Source organism: Tamandua tetradactyla, chromosome 20 (genome assembly GCF_023851605.1).
Source record: "Tamandua tetradactyla isolate mTamTet1 chromosome 20, mTamTet1.pri, whole genome shotgun sequence".
Lineage (NCBI taxonomy): Eukaryota > Metazoa > Chordata > Mammalia > Pilosa > Myrmecophagidae > Tamandua > Tamandua tetradactyla.
In genome coordinates this window covers 20,432,913-20,448,348 of record NC_135346.1, presented here as the reverse complement: position 1 = coordinate 20,448,348, position 15,436 = coordinate 20,432,913, and the positions used below count along the sequence as shown (strand labels likewise).

At 39.3% G+C, this 15,436-nt stretch overlaps 1 protein-coding gene and 1 long non-coding RNA gene across 13 annotated transcripts in view; one reads left to right on the top strand and one right to left on the bottom strand.

The window, feature by feature from the left end:
• ANKHD1 (ankyrin repeat and KH domain containing 1) overlaps window positions 1-3,609 on the bottom strand; it is a 147,245-nt gene extending 143,636 nt beyond the window's left edge. For 4 of the 5 annotated variants that reach the window (XM_077137183.1, XM_077137184.1, XM_077137186.1 and 1 more), the window contains exon 1: window positions 2,875-3,609. In XM_077137183.1, the coding sequence (XP_076993298.1) occupies window positions 2,875-3,186 (312 nt within the window). In that variant the 5' untranslated portion in view covers window positions 3,187-3,609. The remainder of the gene's footprint in view (window positions 1-2,874) is intronic. The other variant, XM_077137187.1, reaches the window with a different exon arrangement.
• LOC143663850 (uncharacterized) overlaps window positions 3,175-15,436 on the top strand; it is a 110,654-nt gene continuing 98,392 nt past the window's right edge. For 4 of the 8 annotated variants that reach the window (XR_013166210.1, XR_013166214.1, XR_013166208.1 and 1 more), the window contains exon 1: window positions 3,179-4,028. This is a non-coding gene — a long non-coding RNA (uncharacterized LOC143663850). Of the gene's footprint in view, window positions 4,029-15,436 lie in introns of all 8 variants that reach the window. The other 4 variants (XR_013166209.1, XR_013166212.1, XR_013166207.1 and 1 more) reach the window with 3 other exon arrangements.

Below are 15,436 nucleotides of genomic sequence, written 5' to 3'. Positions count from 1 at the left end.
TTTTTTAAAGAATTTTCAACCTAACTTCCAGTCTTAACAACAGGTACAATTTCAATGGGATCCAATGCAAATTCTGACTCTTTTACTCAAGGCCTTGGATAGCCAGGGTACATATGCCTGAAGAAGTATCAAACACATACTTGCTTAAAACAACAAGAGCCAAAGATCTCAAATGGTGGCATTCCCTCAGCACAATTCTAACAACAAAATATTTATAAAAAGATCCAAGTCCCTTCCTCAAACTAAACTTTTTTTTTTTTTTTTTTGACTTGGCCAGCAAAGAAAACCAGCAACTGACTTGGACAATAAAAACAAAAGAGATCTTCAACTAATTCTAGAGCAAATTCACTAGATCTTTGCATTTCATACTTCTCATGTAGGACTAGCCCAAAATAAACTTCACTTAAAAACTACACTCCAACTCATGATCTCACTAGATGTTTAGGTATTTGCCTCTAAAATATTTAGGAAAGATGAAAATGAAGATTTTAGTACTTAAAAACTACACTCCAACTCATGATCTCACTAGATGTTTAGGTATTTGCCTCTAAAATATTTAGGAAAGATGAAAATGAAGATTTTAGTATTATTCATTAAATACCAGTTACATAAACATATTTTTGAAGAACATTACTTATAGTCTTTTCATCATGGAAATTCAAAGTAATAATGTGGAAAAGATAGTTCATCTTGTCAGAGGGAAAGCAGAAAGGGCAAGGAATTTGCTTGGGCAATACTGGTCACTTAACTCACAATAGCATAAACCATACTCTAACACACATACCACAGAGCAGAAACTAGACACTCCAGGAATTTCTTCTCTTTGTGATATAGAAAAAAACGGACACAAAAAAATTTTCTTTCTCCACAGGTTAAGAAAGAATCTATAGGTATCCATCATGGGTATCCCCAAAATCTCCACTCCAAAAATGAGGTCTGTGTATACATTTAATACCTAAATCGTTTTCGGGTCCAGGAAACATATAAACAAACAAAAGAATAAGGGGTTCTTCTACCATTAGCCACTACCAAATGGATGTAGGAACCATGAACACATGATTTCTACAATAAACTTTAGAAGGTGCGGATTCTGCCCAGAGCTTTAGCTTTAGCCAAATATTGAGAACTCCAAATGAAATGCACACCCATATACATGTATTTTTATTTTATATACATATATAATATATATTGCTAGCAACAAGCCTTACAGAAACTATTACTTCAAAAACTCACTTCCCAGATATAACACATGAGCCCAAAGAGATTTATAATTGTGGAGGCTCACTAGCAATCTACCTCTGAAGAAGAGCAAATAGTGAACTTTCATCTCACCCATTAAAATTATGTAGAAATAGTCCAGAAAGCCAGATAGCTTCTTTCTCTCATACTTAGACCAAAGCAAACGTTTTCAGATTCTCCCTTACAAGTTTTAAAGAGAAACAGACTCTAATCTTTAATGACTAAAGAGAGCTGCTGCCCCTCCCCCACCCCACCCCCACTTCACTGCATCTCCTAGCTAAAGAGTTTAAGTTCATCCCTCATCAAGTTTTACTGGAAAGATAAAAAGAAAGCCTTCCACAAATGCAAGAATGTGGATGCTCCAGAGACTCTTCCAGTAACTGTCTGTTCCAATAAAACCCTTGTCCCACAATGGTTTAGAAGTCTTCCCTTATAATGAAGTTCAAACGACATTCAAGGGACTATCTTCCTTATAATCCACACTGTCTTTTTCAAAGCAAAAGGTGGGATCAGAATGTATTTAAGTTTTATATCTAAAGAAAGCCTTCCCTGTCCAGGCCCAGGATGACAAGACAGGATACTAAATGTAGTCTGAAACCCACAAACAAAGTTTATTTTTCTCTCAAATACAAGAGCCAGGATAGGAGTACAGAGAATTTTCCTTGGAACACCAAGACCAGAGGTTGACATTACTGATCACAGGGGATGAATCAGACACCTAAGAATCAAAACAGAAGAAATATCCTGAGCGATAACACAATAGACAGTACCATATTCAAGCCATGGCCGCGATGAAAAAGTATATACATCGAACACCTTTTTCCATAGGGCTCAAAAGATGATGATGCCTACTACCCTGGGGTGTTCAGACCTAAAAAGGCCCGGTATATCCCATGAGTTAAAAGAAATCGTGCTCACTCCAAAAGAAAAGGTGACTATAGGATGCCTCACCTTCTCCAAGACTAAAATTAAAAATAATCAAGAATTAATCTATCCAGCAATTCCGAAGCTCAGAAATACATGGGAACTTCCTTTTCCTGTCTAACTTCACAAACGGGCCCAGAAGCAGGAGTCACGTGATTTTCCAGGATTAAAAGCTGAGCACTCTTTAATACTCACCTGTCTCAAATAAAGCGGGGTACTAGGAACCCTCCTTAAAATATAAGGTTGAGACACGTAAGACATATATAAGGCATAAGGTAAATAAATATCCAACCCTTCAACTTCAGGGAAAGGCATGAAGTGGAAATGTTCTTTGAGCGCTTTCTTTCTCTCTCTCAGTACCAAGGGCAGGGACTCTGGCAAGACCCCGCCCTCCCCCTCCCCCCCCCCACCTCCCAAGCAGGGTGGGCGGGAGGTAGCCCGAGGAGTCCTTGTTCCCGCGCGAAGCTCAGATACCAAGGGGCTCCCTATTGTGGGTCTACAGCTGGTGACGGGAACCCGTCTCGCTGGAGTCGTGAGCTGCAATGTAAACCGAGGGCGCACTAGGCCCGCACCGCTGCCACCGCCGCCATGGAGCGGACCGCTGTCAGAGAACGACTTCGCCTGGGAAGTGAGAGGGCGGCCCGGGCCCTGTGCCCGCCCAGAGAGAACATGCCTAACGCTGTGTAGAAAGCGGGAGCCCTGGAGCCGTACCTCGGACACCTCGTCCTCGTCGCTGCCAGAGGCACCACCTCCACCCCCGGTCCTCAGCACAGCAGCCGCCAACTTGAAATCCAGCGCCGCTTCCCCTCCGCCCGCTCCACTGCCGCCGCCGCCGCCGCCGCCGCCGCCGCCGCCGCCCCCCGGCGCCGGACCGGCCTCCCCAAAGAGTCTCACTGTGCGGAGCCCCAGCCCGACCCCTCCCGGCGGAGGCGGTTCCGAGGCCCCAGCTGGGGCGGATCGCGGAGCGACCGAGTCCAGGTCCTCCTCAAAGGAGGTACCGCCGCCTCCGCCGTCGGTCAGCATGGTTCGCACGCGGAGCCGGAGATGCCGCCGAGTCACTCGCGGCCACCGCCGCCGCTGATCCCGGGAACGAGAGGAGCAGCAAGGAGGAAGAAGCGTCTCCTTTCCCCCGTCCCAGCAGCGCCACTAACTTCTCACTGCCTAACCTGCTGCCTCCCGCCCCACCACTCGCCACTGGCTGCAGTGCCCCGGCAGCTGTAAATCATTGGCTAAGATGGCCCGTCGCTCAGGCTCTTCATCACGTGCCGCTCGCTGGCTCGCGGCCCCCAAGCTGCGTTGACCCGCGCAGACCTAGGCGGTTGCGAACACCCGCCTCCTGCGCCCCACGCGCAGACTTCCGTTCTTTTCTTATACCTATTGGTCAGCCTCTGTGACTCTCGCGTCACGACCTTAAAGAGGATTAGTTGGCCTAGTGGTCAGTCATAGTGACCCCTAACAATGGGAGTCTTCATTGGCGCCATAAAGTGTCGGTCATAGTGTCACAGGACGTCGCGTGGTACAATAGGCCAGTGCGGATACCATTCATCCCGCCCCCATTTGAGGTGACGGGAAAGGGTTGGGGAATTTCCATTTCTGATCAAAATGACGCGCAAGAATTGATAAAATCTGGAGTAGGATTCACACCGTGTATGGCGAGACTTCTACGTCAAGGATCCAAGTAGCACCTAGGTAACGCAGCTCCCACCTGTCGCTCTCTGCCAGGTACCGAGACTATAGCCGGAGGGTGGCTGCTCCTGGATTGGAGGAGAGAAGCCATCAGTCTAGGCTAAGCGCCACCTCCCTGCCATTCCCTGATTGGACGAGCTAGCGTCAGTCACTAGGAACGTTCGCCACCTTTGGGACAGGTGAGGCTACATACCCTATCTGCCTCAGGCTATTTGCGCGGAAATTGGGGCAGGGAACGGCGAGAGGACGGGATTAAACAGGCGAAGGGGCAAGGTCGTTTCTACTTCGCGTCTCTAGCCTTTTGGAGTAGAGTCCGAGCGCGCGAAGCTGAGAGGGCGCGGGGAACCGCTCTGGATAGCTGCTCTTGTGGCGGTTCTGCCTGCCCGCATGCCAGAACGTGGTGGGCGCGGCCTCTCTACGACCTTTGGGCGGGATCGTCCCGCGGGGCCTCATTCTCTTGTTTGTGGAAGGGGGCAGGCCTGAAGGCTGGACAGCGCCATCTCTCAGTACCGGGAACTGTCCTGAGAAGGAAGGAGGGAAGGCCGCGAACAACGCGTAGAGCCTGACGATCTAGTTAAACGCCGTGGTTAAGAGTGGGTGTTGTGGGTGTTCTGGTGCAGTTTGGAAGTTCTGGCGCCGCTCCTGTATGACCTCGTGTTTAAGCTGTGGCCTTCAGTTCCCTGATCTGTACAATGGGCGTAATATTAGTACCTTCCTTAATGGGTTGTTCTAATGAATAAATTAGATGATAATATAAAGCGCTTAGCGAAGCACCAGACTTACAGACTAATTTTTATTAGTTATTCCTCCTCTTCCTTCAGGAGTTCCCTGTTTCTCTCTCTCTCTCTTTCTTTCCCACTCACGCCTTCCCTCTCCTTCACCCATCCGTCAACCCTGACCTACCAGTCAAGCTTTAATTCTTGTCGGATCTCAATGATGAAACGAAGGCTAGGGAAGGAGTCTTCTCTGAGGATTTCACTCTCACTCCCACTCCCATTCCTTCATTTGTTTATCTTTTGTCAATAAAGAGGGGAGGTTAAAAAAAAAGGCCCTGTCTATGCTCCAACAAATCCTGTGATCAAGATCACAAGAACCACTTCGGTGAAATTTGTATGGCAAAGGTCCTTTGACCCAGAGAATGTTCATATGATAATAGAGGTTGGCTAAAAAGAAAGATTTGGCATTGTCTCCTCTCTTGGAATTAACAAAGGGCTTTTATATGTTGATTGTGTAGTATTTAGTATTTTGCCTTCCTGGAACTAGGACCTGAAAATTCTATTAATATATTGATTCTTTAAATGACTTTTAAAATTGATCCTGCTGTACATTGAACTAAAGAACATTTTGAAGATTGTGAACATATATCTTTGGCTTGGCACTTGCTCATTTTTGCATTTTACATGCAAAGAAAAAGTGTTTTCTATAAGCCCAGAATATAGTAGGTAAATGATCTTTCTGGTTAATAAATGAGTTGTACAAAATGGAAAAAAGTCATATCTATTGTAAAAAGCAATTTTGATGTAAATGCTATGTACCTGGCTTTAGTTGGAATTTGTAGAACTTAATTAGCTCATAGCCTCAGTGCTGTTTAAGTTTTCAAGGCATGTGTGATTAGGTCACAACCTAAACTAATAGCACCAACAAAGGAAACCTGGCACTGCCCAACCCACTTCAAAGCTGGATTATCCAGAATTGGTATGGATACATCCTTAGGCAAAAACAGGTATTGACTGGTGCAACATTACAAAGGAACTACTTGTCATTCCTACCATTAATACAAAAATAATTTCTGATGCAACTCCCTGAACAAACTCATTTAATTCTTTGTGTGTGTGTGTGTGTGTGTGTGTGTTTCTGCTTATTTATTGCTATCAAGCCTTGCAAAGACCTGCTTATTCTCTCTCTCTTTCTTCCTTATGCATTCTGATATCTTTTTTTCAATTTTTAAAATTTTTTAAAAAGTATGACAAGAAAGAAACACAAACATTCTTAACATATGATCATTCCATTCTACATATATAATCAGTATCATTTAATTCTTTAAATGAATGAGGAGAATCTCAAGGATAGAGGGAAAAGAAATCTGATTATATATATATTCCCAGTATATTTGAGGGAGATAAATACATTTTGTGGTCTCCCCTAGTTGCCACGAAAATATGAGCAATAATCATTGTTTCAACTGGAACTTACCTGTTGTCAGTAGTTTGACAGTCAAGTGTTTCAACTGAGACAGTTGCTTGCTGTCAATAGTTTGACTATCAGTGTGGGTATTACGAACTCTCAGACTCCTAGATTTTCCTGTCTGGTATGTCTAGACTCTGTATTAAATATGATTTAATATTTCCATATATACCATATTGCTGTGGTTTGATAAATATGAAAACTAATTGACTGAGAGATCATCACCATATCAAGTAATATATATGGTGAATATAGAAAACCACACTCAATAAATTCAATATAAATTTTCAGATATTAATGTGATTTAGTAGGTACCTTGGTTTTACATAGTATATCTTAAGATGATATTTACTACTAAGAGGAAAGTAATGCACTGATTTTTTGTTTTTGTTTTTTTTATTGCATAATATAACATATATGCAAATGAAAGAAAAAAGCAATAGTTTTCAAAACACTCTTCAACAAGGAGTTACAGGACAGATCCCAGAGTTTGTCATGGGTTACCATACCATCATCTCGGATTTTCCCTTCTAGCTGCTCCAGAACATAGGAGGCTAGAAGGAATAAATATTTTTTATCATTGCAATTGACTTTTTTCTTCTTTTTTGTAAAAAATAACATATTTTAAAAAGCAATATATTTCAAAGCACAGCACATCAGTTAGTTGTAGAACAGAGTTCAGAGTTTGATATGGGTTATAATTCCACAATTTTAGGTTTTTACTTCTAGCTGCTCTAGGATACTGGAGACTAAAAGAAATATCAATATAATGATTCAGCAATCATATTTGTTTGTTCAACCCTACCTTCTCTGTATAGCTCCACCATCACCTTTGGTCTTTCTATCCCAGGGGTATTTGGGCTCTGGCCATTCTAATTTTTTCATGTTGAAAGGAGCTGTCAGTAGTATGGGGTAGGGAGATAGAACTAGCTGATGTTCTTTAGAGGCTGGGCCCTCTAGGTTTCAGAACTTACCTAGTCCAGGGACCCATCTGGAGGTTACAGGTTTCTGGAAAGTTATCCTAGTGCATGGAACCTTTGTAGAATCTTGTATACTGCCCTAGGTGTTCTTTAGGATTGGCTGGAATGGGGAAGGATTCTTTTTGCACAATGCACTGATTTTTAAGTGCTAGACAATTAGTGGAGAGCAAAATACCCCTTTAAAAATATATTTCTTAAAATGAGCATTAGAATAAAGTGTATCTTGGCACAGAAAGTCAATGGGAATATTTACTAGGGTGTATTTGTAATGTGCTCTCTTCCTCTTGACCATCTTTCAGATAGGAGAAGAAAAGGAAAAAAGAGAAACTCCTTTAAAAGTTTATTTCCATTTGTTTCCCGGTGCCTACCCATGTCAAAAAAAAAGAGTTTATTTCCATCAATTGGAATAGCTAAAGTCCCCCCAAAATTGACAGTTTCAATTGCTGGTGAGGTTGTGAAGCAACAGAAATTCTCATTGGTAATGTAAAATGGTACAGCCACTTTGGAAGACAGTTTGGCAGTTTCTTACAAGACTAAATATGGTCTCACCATACAAACCAGTATTTGTGCTCTTAGGTGTTTATCCAACTGATTTGATATTGGAATTTTGTGTCCACGCAAAATTCTGCATGTAATGTTAAATCAGTTTTATTTATAATTGCCAAAAACTGGAAGCAACCAACATGTCCTTCAATAGATGAATGAGTAAACAAGCTGTGGTACAGCCATACAAGGAAATACTATTCAGTGATAAAAAGGAATGAGCTATCAAGCCTTGCAAAGACCTGGATGACTCTTAAATGCATACTGTTAAGTAAAAGAGGTCAGCCGAAAAAGGCTACACACTGTATGATTTCATTTATTTGACATTTTGGAAAAGGTAAAACTGTAGAGATGGTAAACAGATCAATTGTTGCCGGGGATTGGGGTGGGAAGAGGTGGAACAGGTGAAACAGTGTGTTTTTAGGGTGGTAAAAAAACATTCTCCATGATATTGTAATACTAGATAGATGAAACTATTCGTTGTCAAAATGCATAGAACTTTACTGTACAAGGAGTGAACAGTAATGTATGCAAATTATAAAAAATCATTTAATAAATTGAGTAGATTGAAATACTAGTGGTCAATGAGAGGGAGGTTAAGGGGTATGGCATATATGAGTTTTTTCTTTTTTCTTATTTATTTCTTTTGCTGGAGAGATGCAGATGTCCAAAAAAATTATCATGGTGATGAATACACAACTATGTGATAATATTGTGAATCACTGATTGTAACCATGTCAAGAATATATGTTTGTTTGTTGTTTACAATAAAAATATTTTTAAAAATCTGTAACTACTTGTTAAACATATACTTTGAAATTTATTGCTCTTTTGTATATATGTTGTATTTCACAATAAAAAAAGTTTAAAAATCATTTAGTAAGTCAGGGTATTCCAGGATGGAATGTGCACTGTAACAAAAGAATCTAATTGCATTACAAATGTATAAAACAGTTTCACTGAAAGGGGGCAGGGAAGCTACTTACATAAGTAACTTTGGAAATGAGTGGTGGCTACAAGACAAAAATCAAAAGTAACTGCACATAAGCACTGTATTCTGGTTGATAAAGTTGTTCCTCATGGGGTGAGTGGGTTAACAATTCTGAAACTACTATACATGTGTACTAGAATTAAACAATTAAAAGTTAATGTTGGGGGCGGGCCACAGTGGTTCAGCATGTAGAGTTCTCACCTGCCATGCTGGAGACCTGAGTTCAATTCCTGGTGCCTGCCCATCCAAAAGAAAAAAAGTTAATGTGGGGTTCATGGGTAGTTCAGTGGTAAAATTCTCACCTGTCATGCGGAGACCAGGTTCGATTCCCAGCATGCACCCACACACGCGCCCCCAAAAAAAGTCATGAACAAAATTCTCTATGAAATACATATTCACATACCTGCCTCTGTGTGTGTACGTATAGATACAGAAATAAATATAGGTAAGGAGACTTTTTTTTTTTTAAGTTAATGGGTAGCAGATGGGAGAGGCTGAGTTTCTCACTTTTGGAGTAGATGATTACAAATAAGCAAGGGAAAGAAGCTAGATTGATTCATATGGCAATGATTAGAGTTGGAGACATCATTGAACATGTGTAAATATAGATAGAACTGAATATATGTAGAAATATAAATATATATATATATTTATATTTCTACATATTTATACTAAGCTGTGTATATATATATATATATATATATACACAGCTTAGTATAAATACCTATGTTTCCTTGGTTTTTCAGCTGAAAGGGCCTAGGAGTAATAGCACCCTGGTAGCAAAACACACTCCTAGCACCCAGATTTTAGTTTTTAATATCATTCTCTAAAAAATGGCTGATTCTAGGACTGGGGCAGGAATAAAAAAGATGAGTCTGGAACATCTTGTAAAACCAGAAAGTAAGGAAGTACTAAACCACACATGCACATGCACATGTACATAATAATGGGGGTATGTCAAAGAGACACAGGAGCTGACTGAAAGAGCTCTAAAATGGCCAAAACTGGAAGAATTTGAACAACAAAATAAGAAGGATTATAAAACAAAATGTAAAATAAGTATCCATGAGATCATATGGACACAAATAAACGATTGAATAAATAAGTAGAAGATAATAGATCTTTCATGCAGAAGAATTCCAAATAATTTATGTAAATACTCTGCCTTTGGAAGCTGGAGCATTAACTCCTCCTCAAGTGTGAACTGCACATAGTGACATCCTTCCAAAGAGTGTAGTATGGAAAGAGGGGGAAAAGTAACTTTTTAGTGGAAAAACCTGACAGACTCCCTCAGCCAGGGCATCTAGATTAACATCAGCTGCGATAAGTCAAGTTGATAGTGTGGAACCTTGATATGATGTGATGAGAATGGCGCTTTATCTCTGTGGTCTGCCTCCCAAAAACCCATAACCCCAGTTTAATTATGAGAAGAACACCAGACTAATCCCAGTTTAGGGGTATTCTACGGTACCTGACCAGTACTCTCAAAACTATCAAGTTCATCAGAAACAAGGAAAGTCTGAGAAACTGTTATAACGAAAAGAAACCTAAGGAGACATGCCGACTATAAATAATGTGGAATCCTGTATGGATCCTGGAACAGAAAAAAAGGACATCAGGTAAAAACTAAGGATATGTAAATAAAGTATAGTTAATAATATATCAGTATTGGTTCATTAATTGTGACAAATGTAATGAACTAATGTAAGATGGTAATAATAGGGAAACTAAGCGTGGAGTATATAGGAACTCCTATGCTATGTTTGCAACTTTTCTTTAAATCTAAAAAAATTCTTAAAAAAGTTTTGATTTTTTTTAAGTTTCTTCCTCTTTCTTTCTAGGAATTTATCTTTAAGAGTTTGTCAGACATGGGCATAAAAAATGTCTAAAAACATGTTTGTAGCATTTGCAAATAGCAAAAGAAATCAGTACAACCTAAATATCTAACAGAAAAATGGTTAACTCAGCTGTGGTATACAACTGATTCTGTAGAGTCATTAAAAATAAAGTTCATTAATATGAACTTACATAATTAAAGTAAAAATAAAATTATAAAACAAAAGGTATATAAAATTTCCTATACGCTAAAATGAATAAAATACTCCCATACATCAAAATGACATAAGCCAGACAGAGTTCAAGTATCTATAGATGGTGGGATAAATAAATTCTTATTTATTTGTGCTTTCAATATTTAAGTAATGCTTTCTCTAGTGATCAGGAAAAAATTAAATTTTGTATGAAAAAATCACTATAAATGTAAAACTAGGAGGCTTATCAAATGTGATATTTATTGACAGTGTTAAGAATTTTGAGTGGAAGCAATTCTTTTTCAGGTGACGATCATGATGGGAAGAATTTAGGCCATGTCGAACATTCCTTGCTGTTTGAGTCAGCCAGAAACTCTCAAGACAACCACTCAAAACAGAAACACAGATAAATATCTTTACCATAACTGAAAGCAAACTTTAGAATGATGTTAAGCTGTAGCCTTGCTTTTCATAAAATTCAAATGTCTCTGCAAAAAGTCACGTGGGGGGCAATGACAATTAGACCACTTTTCCTCCAGTTGGGTCCTCACTAACTCTATTGTGTGTCATTGCCTCCGCATATTGTGTGTATATGCCCAGTGAAAATGAGTGCTAACAGCAATTCTGTGAACCTTATCCTTTAGTTCTAATTAAAAGGAAAGGCTAAGAATCACACTGAGAAATAAGTACAAGCAAGTATACAGGGGTTCAGCCCCTATGCCTCAGTCCACGGTTGTCGAGCTCTTAAGAATAAGGTTCTAAGAACATCAACAAATCCCTTGGAGGAATCCAGAACCCTACCATGTGCATCATAAAAAAGCCCCTGCCTCTTCTATCCTATACTTGGGAAACTTGAGCCTAACCACCCCAAACATCTTCTTTCACATGTCCCTTGTACACTGTAATTTAGGCAGCCACACCCACCTCCTCTAGAGGCTTTCCTTGGCTGGTGCCATGGCATTCTGCCACAAACTTGAGAAGCTCCCAGGACTGGTGAAAGTTTGGAATCCCATCATCTGAGCACTTTCTTAATGAGAAAACAGTTAGATAGCAACCCCTAGAGCACAAATCAGCTTATATTCCAAGTCCTGGTGATCTGGCCCTTAGAGAACCAGCTCTTTTGAGTCACAAGCATCCTTGAAAGGTCCTCTGGTCTTCATACTCCCCTTTTTAATAGAGAAGGAACTGGAGGACAAGGTATTAGGGTCAGTATGTCCCAGGAAAATCTCTAAGGTGACTGTACAACCCCAACTAACACAGTTTGATGTTTCCATGAGATTCAGAAATACATCATTGCATGCCAAAGTGAGGGGGAAGCAGGCCCAGGACTCCTATTTGGGGAGCAATTTTGGTTTACAAGTGAGAACTGACTCACTCTGAAAGCCGATCTCAGAGACTCTTATAGAGTCTTTGAACTCAACTCAGTTCACCACACCCCTTGCTCATCAAGGCAGACCCATAAAACAGGAGACGCAACATGGCGTTTACCTGCAGGGCAGTAACAGTGCCACCTACCAGGTTTTATTTCCCAAGGAAGTGGCATACTATCTTTGACCATGAAAGAGTGCACTTGATACTTGAATCTGAACAAGCTCACAGAAGCTATAAGCCTTCTTGGTTAGATCTCTACCCTGAAACATTTCACCTAGAAGGTCCTTTTAAATCCTAGCATTGACACCATTGGTGGCAAGGAAGAAAAACAGCCAGGTTGGACTTCTCCAATGGATCTAGTAGATGCAAAAGAATTTTCAGTTGAAGAGAATCACTTCACCACTACTAAGAATGATTACATCATCACGCAATATAAGGCATGTATCTGAGAAGCCTCTGGAGTTTGTTAAAGCCCTGGGCTGTCCTAATGATTCTGCCCATAAACTGGCAGGGTTTTTGACCAAGAACAAGCTGTGAAATAGTCCAAAGAAATCAACAATACTATTCTGTATACCAAGGTTTCCAGATGAATATTAGGATTCCTAGAGAGTGGCCAAACAACTCTGAAAAATAATTTGAAACCCTTACGAACACCAGTTGGACCACTATTCAAAGCCTGATAATCACATGCCCAATGGTCACTCTGCAAGTTCTCTGTTGCACTCTCATATACCATTAGTGAGAGTATAAATTGATATCTTTAGGGAAATCAGTTTAGTGGTACCTTCAAAATTTAAATGCATGAACCCTTTGATTTAGTAAATCCACCTCTAGTTCTGGGGGAAAAGAAGCGCAGAATTACACATAAGCTCAAGAATACATGTAAAAGGATATTGAAACCTTTGCTGTCCATCAAGAAATAAAATAGTGAAATAAATTGTTGAACAGGAAATCTGCAAGTGGAATGTCTGTGATACACTGCTAAGTGAAAAAAAATGCAAAATTAAAGTGAAACTAATTTTATTTATAGACTTACTGTTTGAATTTGTTTACAATGAGCACATACTACTTTTTTTTAAATAAAAGAACTATTTTCAAAGGTACCCCAAATAATACCTTAAAACAAACTTTAGAAAGTTGGTGGATGATTTTCCTTTACTTAAAAAAATCTTTATTTTTGTTATAATGTTGCTTATTTAATAACTTAAAATTTGGGAGACAGGGTACCATGGGTGGTGATGAGAGTGGGGAATGAGGATTTAATGTTTAATGGTACAAAGTTTCTATCTGAGACCATGGAAAAATTTTGGTAATGGATGGTGGTGATGGTAGCACAGCATTGTGACTGTAATTAATACTACTGAATTATATAGTTGAAAGTGGTTAAAATGGGAAAATTTTTGTTGTATATTTTACCACAATATTTTTTTTAATTGGGAGGGAAAAGCAAATTAATTAAAATTTAGAACACACTCTTTTTTAGGTCAAATCTAGGGAATTACATTTTATTCAGAGAAAAGTGAACTTCGAGGAGAAATATTTTATATATACCCCAACATATACACTCAGGTTTATTTTATTTATTGCAAAAAATATATCCAGTGATGCTTTCAAACACTGACTCCTGGAGGCCCCAAGACCCTTTCAGGGAGACCATGAAGTCAAAACTGTTTTCATAATAATTCTAAAATATTATCTTCTTCTTTTTTTGCATTGTGTAGACTTTTGCAAACTGTACTAGTAGCTAATGTACTCTTCATCACCAGGCACTAAAAAGGTCAGTTTTGCTATGAGTGTCCTTGAAGCAGCAAAAAATACTAATTTTATTAATCTTAATTAATAAAGGGTTAATCTTAACCCTTAGGTACCTATTGTTTTTCAATATGCTATGTGAGGAAATGAGAAGTATGCATTTAGCACTTCTACAAAGTCCATTGTTTCAAGAAAAAGCACCTGTGCTGCTATTTCAATTGCATGCTGAACTAGCCACTTTTTTTTCATGAAACACCATTTTTACTTGAAAAAAAATGACAGAAAAATTTTGGCAATTCAGTTTTAGGTTTTTGGCAGACATTTTCTGGACCCTGCCACTTGAAGGAAAACAGCAGACAGTATGTGTTCCCAATGATAAAATTCAAGCTTTTAAGCAAAATGAGAATTTTAGAAAATTGAATCTGTTACCATTGGTTGACAGTTGTGCAACACTTGAAGACTTTTCTGATAAGATGGGTGATGATGTTAATAAATGTGTTTTTTTAATATTATGTAATGAAATGTGTCAATAATCATTTGAAGATCTGCATAACTCAGTGAACATATATTTTCCAAATGACCAATGCATGAAGTTACAAAATCATGCATGAAAGCAGTGGGGACAACAGATTCAATAGGCTGAGCGCTCAATCTTGGGGCTCACCCCTATGAAGCTTATTCCTACAAAGGAGAAGCCACGCCTACTGATGATTATGCCTAAGAGTCAACCCCAGAGAACCTCTTTTGTTGCTCAGTAGTGGCCTCTCTCTCTCTAAGCCAGCTTAGTAGGTGAACACTCCACCCTACCCCCTGTGTGGGACATGACTCCCAGGGGTGTATATTTCCTTGGTAACGTGAGACCTCATTCTTGGGGATGAGCTGGGACCTGGCATCATGGAAGCAAGAAAGCCTTCTTGATCAAAAGGGGAAAGAGAGAAGTGAGACAAAATATAGTTTCAGTTGCTGAGAGATTTCAAACAGAGTCGAGAGGTTATCCTGGAGGTTATTCTTATGCATTATATAGATATCCCTTTTTAGTTTATGGTGTATTGGAATGGCTAGAGGGAAGTACCTGAAACTGTTGAAGTGTATTCCAGTAGCCTTGATTCTTGAAGAAGACTGTGTAACTATATAGCTTTTACAGTGTGGCTGTGTGATTATGAAAACCCTGTGTCTTATGCTCCTTTTATCCGGGGTATGCACAGATGAGTTAAGAAAAAAAGAAAGATAAAATAAATAAATAAGTAATGGGGGAGATAAAGGGTAAAAATTGGGTAGATTGAACTACTGTGGGTCAATGAGAGGGAGGGGTAAGGGATATGGGATGTATGAGTTCTCTTTATTTCTTTTTCTGGAGTGATGCAAACGTTCTAAAAATGATCATGGTGAAGTATACACAACTATGTGATGATATTGTGGGCCATTTATTGTATAATATGGTTGTACTGTATGTATGTGGATATTTCTCAGTAAAAATATTTTTTTAAAAAAACATGAGTAAAAGATCCATTCAAAATGCAAGATAGACTAATAGATATTAATGCAAAAACCTACAAAAAGTTTACTGTTATGGTTTCAACCTTTAATAAACTATCAATTGTTAAGTTTTGGTATAGTATTAAAGGAGAAGGTTCACAAGTACCTGAAAATGCTAGTAAACATTCCTCCCTTTTCCAACTACATATCGTGTGACTCCAGGTTTTCCTCATCTTCTTCAACCAAAACAATATATTGTT